General features: G+C 25.3%; 2 protein-coding genes across 2 annotated transcripts in view; both read left to right on the forward strand.

Moving 5' to 3' along the window:
* Window positions 1-2114: 2114 nt before the first annotated feature.
* Window positions 2115-10006, forward strand: LOC127278066 (kanadaptin). Its single transcript, XM_051299592.1, has 6 exons — window positions 2115-3411; window positions 5812-6113; window positions 6552-6694; window positions 6990-7150; window positions 7352-7684; window positions 9230-10006. The coding sequence occupies exons 1-6, from the start codon at window positions 2401-2403 to the stop codon at window positions 9686-9688; spliced, it is 2409 nt and encodes an 802-aa protein (XP_051155549.1). The 5' UTR covers window positions 2115-2400; the 3' UTR covers window positions 9689-10006.
* An 8350-nt stretch (window positions 10007-18356) lies between these two features.
* LOC127278070 (uncharacterized) overlaps window positions 18357-19351 on the forward strand; it is a 52600-nt gene continuing 51605 nt past the window's right edge. Inside the window, exon 1 of the mRNA XM_051299598.1 lies at window positions 18357-18609. Within this exon, the coding sequence (XP_051155555.1) occupies window positions 18534-18609 (76 nt within the window). The 5' untranslated portion in view covers window positions 18357-18533. The remainder of the gene's footprint in view (window positions 18610-19351) is intronic.

Genomic DNA, 19351 nt, shown 5'->3' on the forward strand with positions numbered 1-19351 from the left:
TGATCCAGTTTCCGTCAACTTTAATTTTGAAGATAACATTTATAAAAAAATTATTTTCTTTTATTTGTTTACTTCAACAAATAAGTCCGTTGCATGCCAAAAAGAATTTGTTGAATTTGTAATGTACTTATTTTTGAAAAATAATTTAAATTATTATACGAGATATTTGTAAAAATGGACGGCTACTGGGACAACGACGATACAGGGAGAATTTTTTTTTTTTAATTTTCACGGTCGTGTCAGTTAAGGGTAGGTGGGCAAAGGACGATTTTTTGTGGTTTGAAACTTTCTCTGAAATAAAAAATGATTACGGGTTAAAATTTTGGAGAAATGATTTTGTTTGGTACAAGAAATGTCGATGTTCTACTTCTATTTAATATAACTTAACGCAAAAATAATAAAAATAAAGCAATTAATAGTAAAATAATGTTATATATCATAGTTGATTCAGCGGCCACTTGCTTGAATTGGCGCTGTTTACTGGAGCACTGACATATTCACGCAACGTCTGTGTATGCGCCGCCATGTTTATTTTCATTTTCGTTTAAAAATCAAATGGCTGTCAAAATCAGTAAAATAGTGTTGATCTGTTATGTTAAAAAAAAGTTTTTGTTGTTATTTTCGTGATTGGTAAATCTTAGCAGGTGTATTTTTTAGTGTTTATTAATTCTCCAAATGAAAATTGCATTTTTTTTTGTTATTTCCGAGAAAATATCTTAAAACTTTTCATTAAAAAATATGCTCATATTTAATTTATCGTCATTAATTTTTTTTCATTATTTTAACTCAAAAAAAAGTTTTAGCCGGTATATTTCTTGACAATAATCAATAATCTTAAAGGAAAAAATATTTTATTGTCTTGCTTTTAAGTAAATACTGTAAATAATTTTCCAAAATTATAGTTTCGATATTGGTGGTGCTACCTTACTAGGACCTACCCTTGCAAAGGACGTTTTTTTGTGATTTGAAACTTTCATTGAATTAAAAAATGATTTCGGGTTAAAATTTTGGATAAATGTTTTTGTTTGGTACAAGGAATCTCGCTGTTCTACTTATTTACTATAATTTAACGCGAAAATAATAAAAATAAAGCAATAAATAGTAAAATAATGTATTATATCATAGTTCATTCAGAGGCCGCTAGCTCGAATTGGCGCTACCTCCTGGAGTACTGACACATTCACGCAACGTCTGTATATGCGCCGCCATGTTAATTTTTATTTTCGTTTAAAGGTACGGTCACACGACTTTTGGAAAAACCATTCATGTCTTTCTCTCTCCTAAGACAGAGGCATAAGATTGTCTCACTCTGCATTTTCTTACATTTCCCAAAGACGGAAAATGCAGAGTGAGACAAACTTATGCGTCTGTAATAGGAGAGAGAAAGACAAGAATGGTTTTTCCAAAAGTCGTGTGACCGTACCCTAAAAATGTCACTTTTTAAGGGTATGTGGGCAAAGGACGTTTTTTGTGGTTTGAAACTTTCTTTGAAATAAAAAATGATTACGGGTTAAAATTTTGTAGAAATGATTCAGTTTGGTACAAGGAATCTCGCTATTCTACTCATTTACTACAACTTAACGCAAACATAATAAAAATAAAGCAATAAATAATAAAATAATGTATTTAATCGTAGTTCATTCAGCGGCCACTCGCTCGAATTGGCGCTGTTTACTGGAGCACTGACACACTCAAGCAACGTCTGTGTATGCGCCGCCATGTTTGTTTTCATTTTCGTTTAAAAATGCCACTTTTTAAACTTTATTTTTTAATAATTGAACGCATACCCTAAAGGGCATATGGGCAAAAGACTTATTTTTCGTAGTTTGAAGGAGGTTCTACAATAGGTGCAAAAACTTGTACTTGGCTTTTGCACCTATTCTGGAAAAATTTGGACTTGCACTTGCCTTTTGCATGCGCACCTATTCTAGAACCTCCATTAAAGTTCTTTTCAGTAAAAACGATCGCATTGCTCTACCTTGGTGGTCATTTGAAGAAGCAATATTTGCTTCAAATTGAAAATAAAAGATCTCCCACCTTTAGAGTTTTCAGACACACCTGTCATAAATAAACATGGTGGAAAGGGTTATGTTTTGAAAAAAAAATTTAATAAAAATAAAATGTAAACAAAACTTGGACAATATATAATATTTAACAACTCATGTTTAATTGTAGTGAAAAAATCGAAGAAATTTTTCTTTTTTAATAGTTTTCTTAAGTAAAATTTAAGATTCTAAAATATATATATATAGCAAACGTGAAGTTTACGAAAGTATTTTAGGTTATGTCGTAATTTTTAAAACATCGGGATATTTTACCATTAAAAATTAACAAAAAAACAAGAAATTACCATTAAATTTCGAATGTGATTTTTTTTTTAAATTTGTGCAATTATATAAAATGGAAGTTCCCGAAAAGTTGAATTGTGAAAAAAACCTCGAAAATACCATAAATGAAAACGTAGTCGCAGAAAGTTCAACAAACATTGAAAAAATAGAATCTAACGAAACAATGGAAATCGAAGTAAGTAAAATTGAATCTTCAAATGAAAAAGAAGAAAATTTAAATTCTGAAGATTTAAAAAACATTGAAATAAAGATTGCATCTGGGGAAAATGTTACAGAAAAATTAGTTGACAATTCCCCTCAAATTGAATCATTGCAACACACTTTTAAGAAACCTGATTTACTTATTGGACCACGAAAAGGTAAACCTACCGCACGAAAAGTGGTGAATTTAAACGAAAAATCAGAAAATTCCATTATCCAGGAAGTAGAAACAAAATGTGATTCCGAGAATTTTCGAATAACGACAGAAAAATGTGACGAAAAACAGAGAGAAAAAGAAGAAGAAGGTAAAGAAAAAGAAACAGAAAAAATAATAAAAAAAGATGAAAAATCTTTAGAAGTGAAAAAAAATGAAGTAGAAATAGAAAAATTGAAAGAAAAACAATTACGAGAGAGAAAACAAATTATCGAGAAGGAAAAGCAAATTCCATTGCCTTATAGGGAACCAACATGGAGTGGAAAACCGGAAAATAAATATAAAGCTGAAATTTTGAAATCGGGGCAGATTTTAGAAACAATAGATTTGAGTGAAAAAAATTTTTACGTCGTTGGACGATTACCAATTTGTGATATTCCTCTTGCAAATCCAACAATTTCACGATATCATGCAATTTTTCAATATCGCAATGAATCCGATGAGAAAAATGAGAAAGGCCTCTATGTTTATGATTTGGGAAGTACGCATGGTACTTTCTGGAATGGTAATCGTATTAGGAAAAATATTTACGTGAGAGTACGTAATGGACATATGATCAAATTTGGCAATAGTCAACGAAAATTCATTATGCAAACACCTCGCGAAGAAGAAGAAGAGGAATCCGAATTGACTGTCACTGAATTGAAGGTTTTTTCTTGTCTATATAAATTTATATTAAAAATATATATGAGGCATTTCATATGAGAATACGGGGTCATTCATGTCTCGGATTTTTCTCAAAATTCGGTAAATTGTAGTGATAGTGGTGCTAAATAAGTGTACAAATTTTGAATTTGAAATTTTTAATATTTTTTGAGATATTTACAATAACAAATTTCAGCAATATTTTTTTAATTTACTTATAACTTTTTTCCTACTAAAAATAGAGAAAAATGTTATGAATGTTTTTTACGCAGAAACGAAGCTGAAGTACGCAACGTTTATGATAAACGATTTTTAAAGAAATAACTTTTTAAAATTAAAAATTCTATAATTTTTTGCCTAAAAAATTTTTTTTTTTTATAATTTATTGATTAATAAAAACTACAAGAAATATTTTTTAGGCAAAAAATTATAGAATTTTTCATTTTAAAAAATTATTTCTTTAAAAATCGTTTATCATAAACGTTGGGTACTTCAGCTTCGTACGCAGAAGACCTTAAATTTTTAGAAAAAAATTATTTTTTAAAAAAAATATTAATTTTTAAACAATTTGTTTAAAAAGAAAATTTGTTTATAACTTTTAAACATGTTTGCCCTCATTTAGAAGCGCGAAAAATTAATAAATTAATAAAAATTAATAAAAAATGAAATATTTTACGAACAAATAAAATTAGAGTAATTTTAAAAACACCATTAGAATACTTATCAAAATCCGCATCCAACAAGTCCTATATGAACTATTTCTAATAAGCGGGTGTGAAATTAATAATTAATAATAAAAATTATTAAAATAATTAATAACATTTGAGGAAATGAATATAAATCGTCAATTCTTTTTTTATTTGGAAGATCATCTAATTCTGTGTTAAATAAAACCAGTGTAAATAACATTTTTAACAAATTTAAATTATTAACAGATGATTATTGAAAATCGATGTTTCAGCACCCCACGATACAAGTTGGAGGAGGTTGTCTACCTACTCGGCATGATATTTTTCAGTCTTTTTCTAAATAACATTTTATAATTAATTTTTGATTCTTGGTAATACTTAATATTCCTTTTTTTGACACAGAATTAGATGATCTTCCAAATAAAAAAAGAATTGACGATTTATCTTCATTTCTTCAAATTTTATTAATTATTTAAATAATTTTTATTATTAATTATTAATTTACACCCGTTTATCAGAAATAGTTCATATATGGCTCGTTGGATGCGGATTTTGATAAGCATTCTAATGATGTTTTTAAAAATTACTCTAATTTTATTTGTTCGTCAAATATTTCATTTTTTATTAACTTTTGTTAGTTAATTAATTAATATCTCGAAAACAAAAAATAATGCCATCTCAAAAATTTAATCATCAATTTTTTTTGACTTAAACAATATTTATGATTTTTTTCGCGCTTCTAAATGAGGGAGAACATGGTTAAAAGTTATAAACAAATTTTATTTTTTAAACAAATTGTTTAAAAATTAATATTTTTTTTTAAAAATAATTTTTTTCTAAAAGTTTGAGATCTTCCGCGTAAAAAACATTTACAACATTTTTCTCTATTTTTAATAGGAAAAAAGTTATAATTAAAGCAAAAAAATATTGCTGAAATTTGTTATTGGAAATATCTCGAAAAATATTAAAAATTTCAAATTCTAAATTTGTACATTTATTTAGCACCACTATCACTACAATTTACCGAATTTTGAGAAAAATCCGAGACATGACCCTGTATTCTCATATGAAATGCCTCAAATAAAACAGTAAATTAAACAATTATTAACCCCTTCGCAGTGTAGCAAAAATAAAGCTTCAGTGCCCCGTATGTGGGAAAAAAAATTTTTTTTTTAAAAATTGATATTAAAAAAAACCCGAAAATCTAAGAATACCCATTGACAAGTTTATTGTATTGTTAAAATAATGAAGTAAACGATTATTAAAATAATGAAGTAAACTATCGATAATTTATCATATTTTGTGTCTACTTATTTTTTTTTGAGATGCCGCTATAGCGGTCATGCACACTGGTGGCACGACATTTTTATGCCTCTATAGAGGTCAATAACAGTGAAGGGGTTAATTTAATAATTTCTTTTTAGATACTTAAAACAATATTTTGTAATAAAATTCGTACTTAAAGAAGTTGTAAAAAAATTTTTGTTCATTTCAACGTTCAAAACTTTTGGCTCATAAAATTTGTTAAAATTATAATTCTATTAAATAAGAATTTAATTTATAAAAATTCGATTTATTCAGTTAATTAAAAATACTGCCTAAAGAAAATTCTATTAAATAGAAATTCGATGTTATATTAATTTCAAAACATTGCCTTGCGTTGCGCATTTTGATAATGAATTTAAAAAAAAACTGATAACTTCTTTATTTTTAGGAGAAACGAAGAATAGAAATGGAGGAGCGAACAAAAATGGAGTTAGAACGCCAAAAAGAAGAGGAATTAGCGGAGAAATTACGACTTGAAAAAGAAGAAAATGAAGGTGTCGATTGGGGAATGTCCGAGGATGCGGACGAAGAGACGGATTTAAAGGAAAATCCATATGCTCAAACAAATAACGAGGAATTATTTTTAGAAGATCCAAAAAAAACGTTACGCGGCTGGTTTGAACGTGAAGGACACGACTTGCAATATCAAGCTGAAGAAAATGGAATCGGACGATTCACATGCTGGGTTGAGTAAGTGAAATTAAAAAGAATTATTTTTTTTTCCTAATTTGTGGCTATTCTGAAAATTTGTTGAAAAATATTTTTAAGAATTATTCTATTAAATAAATCAGGGTTGCCACAGACATGGAAACCGGGAATTGTCATGAATTTTTTTTCAGTCATGGAAAACGTGGAAATTTCAGAGAATTTTGAAATTAGTATTTTGTAGCAACCCTGTAAAGTAATGAAAAGAATTAAATATTTAGTTATTAATTAATTAAATTTATTAAGAAATAAAAATTCGACAATTTTTGTAATTTTATTGCAATTAAAGCGATTTTTTTGTGTCTTAGAAGCCTAAAAACGATAAAAATTAATAATTATTTTTTTTTTTATAAAAATTTTAGTGATAAGATTTAGTTAGCAAAAATTAGTATTTGTTGATTATTAATTTAACATTATTGTTAGATTGCCAATAGACGATTATGTTGGAAGATCTGTAAAAGCAGAAGCGTGTGTAAAGGGAAAAAAGAAAGAGGCAGTTGTTCAATGCGCTTTGGAAGCTTGTAGAATTTTAGACAGACACGGACTTTTAAGACAAGCTGTTCATGGTAAGTAAAAAATTACAAATTTTCTCATCACATTAAAAAGTAGAAATTATTATTTATTTCATTGTAAACGAAACAAGCCCTTTCGTACAAAAATACTCTTGCATATTAAAGGTTTACATTGTAACAAAAAATTAAGAAAAAAATGTATTATTATTGTATTTTACCAATTTTTTTGTTTAAACAATTTCAAAAACAAAATTTATAATAAAAAACCAATTGTTTGATTTTTGAAAATAGTTTTATAATTTTTGCGAAAAATCAAAAAAAAAAATTGTAAAAATTTTCTCACTTACAGAAAGTAAAAAGAAAAAAGCGCGTAACTGGGAGGAACAAGATTTTTACGATTCAGATGAAGATAATTTCCTGGACAGAACGGGAGCCGTGGAACAAAAGAGAGAACAAAGAATGAGAAACGCTGGAAAATTGAATGCAAAAGCGGAAACTTATAATTCACTAGTAAGTTTCTTTATCTAAACTTCAAATTTTTCTGCCAGTTAAATATTCAATAATGACAATAAATTATTTAAATTATTTATTATTCATTTATAAATTATAACATTTTTATAATTGTAGTTCTTTTTATAATTATTTTATTTTTATTTTATTATATATTAAATTATTTAAGTCAATATAATTTTTTTTTTTGTTTCATTACAGACAGAAAAATATGAGGAAGTAATGAAACAAATTGAAAATATTGAAAATCGTTTGAAACAATCGCGAGACAATGAAAATATGGAGGAAAATTTAGGTGTCGATGCACTAGATGCATTTATGTCAAAATTAAAAAGTGCATCGATTTTAAATAAAAGTGAGAAAACAAAATTGAAAATGGATTTGCAAAAGTTGCATAAAGAGGAGGCGCAACTTTTGAAATTAATTGACATTTCAAAACCGGCAAATTTACCGGCATTAAAGCCACAAACATCAAAAAGTGTTGAAACTCTGCCAACTAAACGGAAATCATTTGATAATTCTCCTAAATTTGAAGTAAGTATTAGACGTTAATTTTAAAGGGATTTTCTGATTTAGAATTCCAAAAAAATCGATGTTTTTTGAAATTTTATTTTTTACAAAAATTAAAATTTTTTTAAATCCGCACGATTGATTGTTCAGAATCGTGAAAAAAATTTATAAAAAATTCGGCGATGAAAAAAAATTAAAATTGTGGAAGAAGTTGAATTTTTAAAGAATTACCAGTAAAATTTAAATCAATCAAAATTAACTTTGTTTAGAGGTAAACAATTATTTTTCAAATTTTTTTTTTTAATTATTTTATAAATTTTTTTTATTTTCCAAAATTTTTATTTTTGGAAATAATTAAAATTTTTCAAAATCCATACGCTTGATTGTTTAATATCATGAATAAAGCGTATTAAAAAATCGACAATGAAAAATAAGAGAAATTTTGAGATTTTTTGTTTTATTTGAAAAAAATATTAATAAATTAATTGTTTTATCATTTTTTATATTGTATTATAATTTTAAATAGGTATTCAATATTGTGAGAAAAAAAATTGAGAACCTTAAATAACATTAATTTTAATGGACTGAAATTTTACTGGTCCCTGTCCTTAATAAATTAGGACTTTATTTCCGTTTGTGCGAAAATGATGTTCTTTTTGTTATCAAAATTCTATTTACAATTGTTTAGTCTTTCTCACAGAGTTTCAAGTAGTTATTTTATATTTAACCTATTTTTCCTTACAATTAATTTGTTTTCGTATTATTTTCAAAAATACATAATTGTAGATTATGTTGTAAATATTATTTTAACACCAAAAAACATCACTTTTGCAGAAATGGGATAAAGTTTCCTAATATTTAACATTAAATTTTTTTTTCAAAAATTGATTTTGAGGAAAGTCACTTTTTAGAGTAAATTTCAATTTTTTTCATGCTTTCGTTGCATTTATGTTATTTTTTACTACATTTTCAAATATATTTAAGAAAAATCGTATAAATTTTCTTTAATACATTATTTTTTATTTCTTAGTATGTATAACATATATGTATATAGAAAAACGTGTTTCAAAAGTACGTTGCTTCTAAAGACATTAAGTTTTAAAAAAATTATAACTCGTTATGGTATCCTACTTTCTGCCAACGTTGGTGAAGTTCATAACGTTTATAATCAACGATTTAGAAAAAAAAATATCTTTCTGTGCAAATTATTATATGTTTTTTTAACGTTTCTCAATCAATAATTTTCAAAAGAAAAATTTGCAGGCAAAAAATTAATTATTTTCCAAATGAAAAAAAATGTTTTTTTCAATCATTGATACTACCGCGATGCCGGCAGATTAGAAAATATAAAATTGCAATTTTAAAATTTAATTTTTAAATTTGTACAGATTTTACAAGAGAAAACAAATTTTTTGCTTAAATTTATTTTTGCAAGAAATAAAAAAAAATTCCAATATCATTTCTCTAATTTTTTAAAAATATTTATTATTTATTTTCTTTCATTTCTTAATATAATATTGTTAATATTGTTAAAATTTTGTATGTTGAAATATTTGAAATTATTTTCAGAAAAAAATGAAAAAATCGATTGTCTCTCAACCAAATGAAGAGTCTGAAACAATGAATAAAGAAAAAGATTCTCCTAGTGAAGAAGAATTTTCAGAAAATAAATCCGATGAAAAATCTATGAAAATTGCAGAATCAAGTGAGGTATTTGTAAAAAAGAATAATAAGGATGACACTAATGTAAATGATGAAAAAAATAAAGTAGAAAAATGTGCAGAAATTGTTAATGAACAAAAAGAAATGATAAATGAATCTGTAGAAGAAAAGAATGACGATGAAGAAGTTTTGAGGAAAAAGAGACGAAATATGAAACGAATTCAACAACGAGCTTTGAAAGCGGAAAAAGAGAAGATAAAAAGCTACGAGGAAGAGGAATATAAAGAAGACTATTGCACTTGGGTTCCACCACAAGGACAAAGTGGAGACGGTAAAACTTCTCTTAATGATAAATTCGGTTATTAAATTTCACTAAAAACAAATGATGATTCAATTTAATTTAAAGTAAAAAATTTAACTTTTAATTTAATGTAATATTTTTTTTGATGCAACTGAATTTTTGAATTTAGTGATTTTCAAATTCAACTCTAATTTTACAATTTAATGAAATTATGAAATTTCATTTAATTTCAAATAAATTTGAAAAAAATGAAAATTTTATTTTCATATTTATTTTATTTTTTGCAGAATTGTTTTTTTTTCATTTAATTATTAATGACTTGATAATATTTGTCAATGGTTTGTACATAATTTAAATTATAAGTATTTTAATAAAATACAAAAGTCTAGTTTATATGACGTTCTCCTATATATATATATATATTTATAATAGTTTTGCAGAGAGAAATTTTATTTATGTATAATAAAAGTAAATTGTCCATTCTAAAATTAATTAATTTCAAAAAAATCGTTTCACATGACAAATAAAATATTAAGCTTGACTTTGATATCGTTGAAATAAAAATTGTGCAAGTGAAAGTTGATTTGAAAAATAAATAAAAAAAAATAGATGAGTATAAAAACTACTAGATGGTAGTTTCAACGCATCTACTAGGAAGAATTTAAAACTTTTAATCATTTTGCCGGTGAAAGTGAGAATTGGAGATTTCTGAAATTGATATGGATTCGTTAGTTATCGAGATTCGGAACCACAAACGCATAATTTCTTTTTTTGCTTTCCGTTAGATTCTTGCGGTTGTAAATTATGAGATTCTGTTATTGAAGTTTATATGGTTTACACTTTTTTTTTTCTTTTTTCTTACTTGGAGAATTTTAATAAGGAGTTCTTTTTATAATTTTTTTTTTTATTCGGAATTTTTATAAGATGGAATTCTTTTTTTATTAGAAAATAAATGTATGTTTACAAAATTTTCTACATTTATTTTCTAATTAAACGACACTTTTTTCTAAGTATCTATACTTGAAAATGAAGTTATAAGAAATACGGATAATTCCATTTTTGAATTTTTTTTTATTTTGAAAATATGATTTCTATTCATAATACAATATATTATTCATAAAAATCATGTTAACAATTTTTTTTCAAAATTGGATTTATCATGTTTTCTTAACTAGATCATCAGTTTTTAAAGTATATTTTCAAGAATATGAATCTCTGTAAAAATTGGGATGCAGGATTATGTTCTAAAAATCATTAGTTAGAATTTTCATTTTATGGAATTTCATTTGTCATAATTATTTTTGAGCCGAATTTTTATTTGTTCGAATTAGCATTTTGCAGAATTTTCATTAAAACGATTTTCTATATTACAGAATTTTTATATAACAGAAAATTCACTTCACACAATTTTTATTTGTTCGAATTTTTATTTGCTCAAATTTTCATTTAACATAATAGGCATTTTAAAGAATTTTTATTGGGTAGAATTTTATTGTATAGAATTTTCTTACATTTTGTTCGAATTATTATTTGATTATTCCGAACAAACAATTGATAGAAAGATTTCGGAGCGATTTTTAAAATGAACCAATAAAAAATTATCCATAAAATTATGATTGGTTGATTTTAAAAATCGCGCCGAAATCTTTCTGTCGATTGTTTGTTCGGACATTTGCAATTTCGGACAAATGAAAATTCTATCAATTAGCAATTCTGTTAAATGATTTTTCGGTTATATAAAAATTCTGTAATATAGAAAATCGTTTTGATGATAATTCTGCAAAATACTAATTCGAACAAATAAAAATTCAAATCAAAAATAATTATGACAAATAAAATTCCATAAAATGAAAATTCTAACTAATGATTTTTAGAACATAATCATGCATCCCTAAAAGTTAGATAAATTTTAAGGAGGTTCAACCCATTAACATAACCTCAAACTAAAAAGTAGTTTTAAACAGAACTAAAAATATATTTAAAATTTATTACACCCAAATTCGACAGATCCAATTGTACAATTTTGGGAAAAAATTATTTTAAGTTAAAATTTGTTGTTAAATAATAATTAATAAACATTTTGTACTTTTTCTTAAAATTTAGTGAACAATTCTACTTTTTATCCAATTTTTATAAACAATGGCTCATTTTTCTCTTTGAAAGATTATCTACAATTCTGATTTTGTGTTTTTGTTAAATAATGGTTTGTTTCAAAAAATATAAAAAATAAAAATTTTATTTGTTCATTAACTTTTGAACATAATATTTTTAATAAAATTCAACAAACGGAATTGTAGAAAATCTTTCAAAGAGCAAAATGAGCTATTGTTTGTAAGAATTGCAAAAAAATTATAATTGTTCGCTAACTTTTAAGAAAAAATACAAAATGTATATTAATTATTATTTAACAATAAATTTTAATTCAAAATAATTTTTTTCCAAAATTGTACAATTGGATCTGTCGAATTTGGATGTAATAAATTTTAAATATATTTTTAGTTCTGTTAAAAACTACTTTTTAGTTTGAGGTTATGTTAATGGGTTGAATATCCTTAAGGAATATATAAATTTATAGGGTCAGTCGGGGTAAATCCGAACGGGGGGTAAATCCGAACGCTAATTATTTCAGCTTAATTAAAATTTTTAAAAATAAGTTCGATATGAGAATTTTTACCTCAGATCCTCTTGAAGAGATTCTAAGTATTATCCCATTTTTTGTTTGTTAATTAGCAACAGCATAAACAAAGATAACAAGTATTGCAAAAAAGATTGAAAATCAAAGATGACACTCTTTCAGTATTTTGTCTCGTATTTCAAGAAAAAGAAGCTAAAAATTCATTTTATTATTTATAATTGTTTGTTATGAATACTAGAACAGAAACTATATTTGATTTTTGCCTTCTGTAAAATTTTATTAATAATATCAGACCGTTCGTATTTACCCAAGAAAATTGGAAAACTGGGGTAAATCCGAACGGTATTTTTAATAATTTTTTTTACATCAAAGCCACACAAAATTGTTTTTATTTGATTACACTATTATTTTAGCATTATAAAAGTACATAGAAAAAAGTTTTTCTTTCTATGCGTATCCTCGTTAGTAATTAATAAGCAGAAACTTAATCTCTGTTCTCTCGAAGGAGTGTTTCAATTTTTTTGCCAAATGGTTTGTTGAAAAAAGTTTTTCAGGATCTTAATAAAATTTGGTATTCTACGGTTTTTGGGGTCGCTAATTACCAATTTGAAGTCAGTTTTTCAGAATTCAAAATGGCGGACGAGAATTAAAAAATTCATTGGATTCGCTCGAAAATTGTTACTCGGGGGGTTTCAGGGTTAGCAAATTTGATCATTTTTAAAAATAAGTTTTAGGAAAGTACGCCATTTTGAATTTAAAAAACTTGACTTTTATTTTTGTATTTACATTCAATCACTCCAAAATACTTTCTGTACCAAGTTTTGCAAAAATCCGTTATGATTTGATAAAGTTATTGAAGGTTTTAATTGTGTAATGCATTTTAATTTTTAACCTGTTTGATTTTTGTATTTATATATGATGCATTATTACATAATAGGTTTATTATCGTATTTTTTTGAGTTTTTATATAAGTTTAACAATTGCAATACTTTAAATTTATTTTCCCTAAGATTTTTCTGAAATACAGTGGCGTTCGTATTTACCCCCATATTTTAGGAAAGTTGCAAAGTATCGAGGTAAATACGAACGCTAAGTTTCCTGCGATTGTAATTTATCAAAAAATTTTTCTACCCCATAAAATTGTTCTATGGAAGTAAAGTAACAACTTCATGCACCAGAATACCGGAAGTATTTTTTTTTTAAAGAAAAAACTTATGTTATTGTTGAAACTTACTAAAAGCGTTCGGATTTACCCCAGTTGACCCTATTATTGGTTAGCAGACTCGAATACAATTTTTTTTTCTTTATTTTATATAATTTCATTATAAAATGTTTTTTAATGACACAATTAATAGTTATTTATGATACAAGTACGTAAAGTGAGTGATTATACGAGTAAATTTCGCAGTGCGTAAAGTGAATCACTTTACACACCGTTTGGAAAAGAGCTTCTTTACACACACTTTTCGGTGTGTAAAATTTAACTTTAGAGGTTAGTGTTGCAAAAAATTTTTTTTTTTTTATTTATTTTATTTCTCTATATATATTTATATTTTAAGGAGGATGGTGATTGTAACATAACCTCAAACAAAAAAATTAGCAATTGTTTATAAAAATTGCAATTTTTGTCTTAACTGAAAGAAAAAAAAATTAAAATATGTTTAAAAAAAATTATTTTTTTTTAAGACAAATTTTGGGTTAATATCACTTTTTCTAAATTGTGTATAACCAAAATTTCCAAAGTTGATTGAAATTAATTTTTCTAATATTTGTGTTTGCGTTAAAAATATAAGGCAGTCCAACTTGTGACGTAGCGTGACGTCACTTTTCGAAATGGTGGCTGGTTGGAAGACATGCAATGCATTGAAGTCAATAGAGCGAATCAGTTTTTTTAACATAACTTTTGAAAAATTAATTTTTGAACCCAAGTGTAATTGTGAAATATTTTTTATTTATCGAAATCTATTTTTTAAAATAATAAAAATTAATTTTTTGATTTTATTATTTTAAAAAATAGATCTCGATAAATAAAAAATATTTCACAATTACACTTGGGTTCAAAAATTAATTTTTCAAAAGTTATGTTAAAAAAACTGATTCGCTCTATTGACTTCAATGCATTGCATGTCTTCCAACCAGCCACCATTTTGAAAAGTGACGTCACGCTACGTCACAAGTTGGACTGCCTTATAGAAAATCATTTTTGAATTTGAGGTTATGTAACGGTCCTCCTTAAAGGTACGGTCATACGACTTTTGGAAAAACCATTCTTGTCTTTCTCTCTCCTATTACAGACGCATAAGATTGTCTCACTCTGCATTTTCTTACATTTCCCAAAGACGGAAAATGCAGAGTGAGACAAACTTATGCGTCTGTAATAGGAGAGAGAAAGACAAGAATGGTTTTTCCAAAAGTCGTGTGACCGTACCCTAAGAGAGAAGTTTCCGACAAAATTAACATTGTGGCGATGACGTCACCTAACAATTACATTAATAAGTTACGACTGAATCAAGTTTCAAAAATTTTGCTCGCCATTATTTTTTTTAAGTTCCTATCACGAAGTAAGAATAAGGAGTCTTCACTTCGAAGAAAAAATGTCCCCAATTCTGGTAACATTATTCAGGAAAATTAGAATAGTCGAAGGTGGCGTTCGTAACGGGAAAAACCTTAAACTATTGATTTCCCTAATGAAAGTCGTCTGCTATTTTTGAAAAGGTATATTATAAAATCACATGATTCAATATTTTTTAAAAATTAAGTAATAAAAAAAATAGTAAATGTTAAATATGAAATATTATTTGTATCTAAAAAATCATTTACAAATTAATTCATTTTATTAATTTTAATGAAGTTCTTTAAAAATTCACTAACTTTAAACTTCTCTTTAATACACATTCTTTAACAATCAATTATTGTTTTTACAGTACGACGAAACTTCGAAAGGTAATTTAATTATCGGAGTGGCTATTTCACCCGTCGCGGGCGAATTAATTCATTTCTCTTATTTCGCCCACGACGGGCGAAATAGATGCGCTTGTGTGAAGTAGCTATTTCGCCCGTCGAAATAAATGTGTTTTAAAAGACGGGCGAAATAAGAAAAATAGATTACTTTGCCCGTCTAAGAAAAAGTCGAATATCTGCAAGACGGGCGAATATATTATTTCGCCCGTCAGGTGATAAAACAAAAACGGACGAAATAATTAAAGTACAATATTTCGCCCATCAGGTATAAATAGCTGTTGGATTTTTGTTATTAAAAATTAATTTTACAATTAATTTGAAGTTGTGAAAAATAATTATTATATATTCAATAATGACTTTATTTAAAGAAGGTTATAAAAATATGGTTTTTTAATACATATATATGTGTTGTTAAATTTACATGCACTGAAAGAAGATTTATTTGTTTCAAATAATCAATAATAATTTATGTATTTGAAAAAAATACCATTTAAGTGACTGAAATAATAATCATTTAATATAAATAAATATTTATTTGATATTTTAGTCAAGTGACTGATTATTTGAATTAAATAAATCTTTTTGCAGTGTGTCTTTAATTTTCGTATTTGAATAAATAAAACAAGATACGAAAAAACTATATTCAATTATAAATTAAAAATAAGCGTACTATAATAATTAGGTTAAATAAATTTTAGACAATAGCTTATAAAAATATTTTATTATTTAAAGTTCTGCAAAAATTTGATTATTTTATGATTCATGTCAATAAAAAAAATTAAATAATTATTTTTATAAAATATCTTTAATGCACTCAGATCTTAAATCAACTTTAAGGGAAAAAAAAATTTTAATCGTTTTACATTACAAAAAATGTCAGAAACAGTCGATTTTTAAATTTATTTCAACGGAAGGGACCAGTAAAATTTTAACCTTTCAAAATTTATATTGTCTATTTAATTTTTTTTCTGGCATTATTTAGAGTTTAAAATTATTCTAAATTATTGAAATTTGAAAAAAAAATATTTTTGTCAATTTTAGAATTAAAATTTTTTTTTGAAAGTTACAAAATTTTAAAAACCAGAAAATTATATATACGATTGATTATTCGGAATTATAAAAGAAAGTATGTATAAATATTGCCGATGAAATATAATATAAATTGTCGAAGAAGTTTAATTTTAAAATTATTGACAGTAAAATTTAAAATATATTAATATAATTTTATTTTTGGCCAGAAATTCAAATATTTTTTTAAAAAAATATTTGGATTTCCGGCCAAAAATGAAATGATATTAATATAATTTCAAAAGCCAAAAAATTTAACAATTTTGAAAAAAGTAAAATTTAAACCATAATAAAAATTTAAGTTTTTTTTCCAGTTTTATAATTATTTTATGAAAATAATTATGTAATCTTTTTTTTACTTACTAGTATCATAAAATAATCAAATTTTTTTTCAAAATTTAAGTAATAAAATATTTTTATAAGCTACGGAATATTGCGTCTAAAATTTATTAAACCTAATTATTATATGTGTGCTAATTTTTAATTGTACAATTTATAATTGAATCTACTTTTTTCGTATCTGATTGTTATTAATTCAAATGCGAAAATTAACAAGTAAATTTAACAACACGTTATATTAAAAACCTTAATTTTTTATAACCTTTTTTAAATCAAGTTGTTATTCAATATAATAATTATTTTTCAAAACTTCAAATTAATTTTAAAATTAATTTGACAAATATGCAACAGCTGTTTATACCTGATGGGCGAAATATTGTATTTACAATTAGATTATTTCGATCGTTTTTTTTTATCACTTGACGGGCGAAATAATCTATTTTTCTTATTTCGACCGTCTTCTAAAACACATTTATTTCGACGGGCGAAATAGCCACTTCACACAATCGTATCTATTTTGCCCGTCGCGGGCAAAATAAGAAGAATGAATTAGTTCGCCCGAGCGGGCGTAATAGATGCAGCCTTTAATTATACCTTTCCAATGGTATATTATTTATTTTGGACAAGCTAATTTTCATACAGGTGAATTTAAGTAACGTTACACCTCGAAAATGTGTTTTTTTAGATTCAGCAAAATTGCACGAAGGAATAAAATATCCAATAATATGTTTTTCTTACTTAAAAAACACCTATTAATAAAAAAAAAATTTTCGTTCGATTGTCAATTTCACTGTAAACTGATGTGATTTATGACTATTTGAATTTGAATTACTGTAAAAACAAAAAAAAAAACAATAATTGATTGTTAAAGAATGTGTATTAAAAAAAAGTTTAAAGTTAGTGAATTTTTAAAGAACTTCATTAAAATTAATAAAATGAATTAATTTGTAAATGACATTTTAGACACAAATAATATTTCATATTTAACATTTACTATTTATTTAATTACTTAATTTTTCAAAAATATGGAATTATGTGATTTTATAATGTGCTTTTCAAAAATAGCAGACGACTTTCATTAGGCAAATCAACAGTTTAAGGTTTTTTCCGTTACGAACGCCACCTCCGACTATTCTAATTTTCCGGAATGCTTTTACTAGATTTGGGAACATTTTTTCTCCAATCCACGCCACGCATGGAGTGAAGACTCCTTATTCTTACTTTGTGGTTCCGATCAAAAAATCAGATTCAGCGACCCCAAGAACATTTAATGTATTATTAAATCATCTGCGACGATGAAGGAAATAGAATATTGTAGAAAGGATGAAGCAGTATATATATACATAAAAAAAAGTCGGAATTTTTTCTGTCTGTTTAATATTTTTCAAGACGATAGGAGAAATTCTATGTGCACGAGGATGAAGACACCTTCGATTTGTAGAAGTGCGATATAAGTATATAGGAACATTTGACATTTAGAAGGAAGTGTTGAATCCACTTTGCTCACATAATGTATATATATATATACATATATACTATAAATTTATATATATATGCATATAATACAAACAAACATGTAAAAGATATTTGCAATGTCGTTGAGAGAGAAAGAGAGAGATCGAGAGATGAGAGAAAAAAGAGTTTTGTGCGTCTATAAAGTGATACATAAGTTAGTATAAGATACCTTTCTTCCTTGATCAAGCCGCAACTCTCTCTTTCTTTCCCTTTCTGTCTCTGTTTCTCAGCCTGGCAATGAACTTGCCTCTGTGAAGAAGTAGTGTGTTCGCGACTACGATACTGCTAAGTTCTTTCCAGACATTAAAAGCGCATTGTCGCACTTTTTTCTCGAGGTGAGCAAAAAAAAAAACAACAACAATAACAAAAAATTCCGGAAAATCTATTAAACGATGTTGTTGAGACTTGCAATTTTTGTTGGACTCAGTTCCGTTGTTGCCACCATTATTTACTTCACTCCAGTGCCGGGTAAGTCAATAAATAATAATAATAATAGTAATTAAAAAATATTGAAAAAAATAATAAGTAGGTTGTTGCCATTGACAAAATGAAAAGCAATTTTTCTTATTGAGGTTATATGGCACAACATTACATTTAACATATATTTATAAATTTCTATTGAATATATTTATTTATAAATTAATTTATCGATTATATAATTAATTTTTTAAATTTATTCATTTATATGTAATGATTTTCTCTATTGTTTATTTTGTTCTTAATTATTATTTCTTGTTATTTATTTATTCAACAGTGTGAATTAAAATTATTTTTTTCATCGATTAATAAATAATTAATTTGTAAATCTTTATTAATTAATGTGTAAATGATTGTTAATTATTCTTTATTTATCAATTTATTGAATTTTACCAATAATTAATAAATTATGTTTGAATTTAAAAACTTGCTATTTATTAATATTTCGTAGTAATTTAATTTTTTAAAAATTATTTTTAATATTTATTTTTAATATTTGTTTTTCAAAAATAATTATTAATTAAATGCGATTTTTATTTATTTTAATTTTTTATTGATAAAATTGATTACAACTTTATGTGGTACAGTTAAAAATTGAGGTATAGTGTTTTATTATTGAAAATTAAAAGATTGTGGATCGTGAGTGAAAGTTTCTCTGATATGAAGCTAGTATCACGATAAAAGTTTTTACCCCATTTGTATAAAAGAAGAAAATTCTAAAGAGGTACAATCT

This window comes from Leptopilina boulardi, unplaced genomic scaffold (assembly GCF_019393585.1).
Source record: "Leptopilina boulardi isolate dan_hultmark-lab unplaced genomic scaffold, ZJU_Lbou_2.1 LbouV2_194, whole genome shotgun sequence".
NCBI lineage: Eukaryota > Metazoa > Arthropoda > Insecta > Hymenoptera > Figitidae > Leptopilina > Leptopilina boulardi.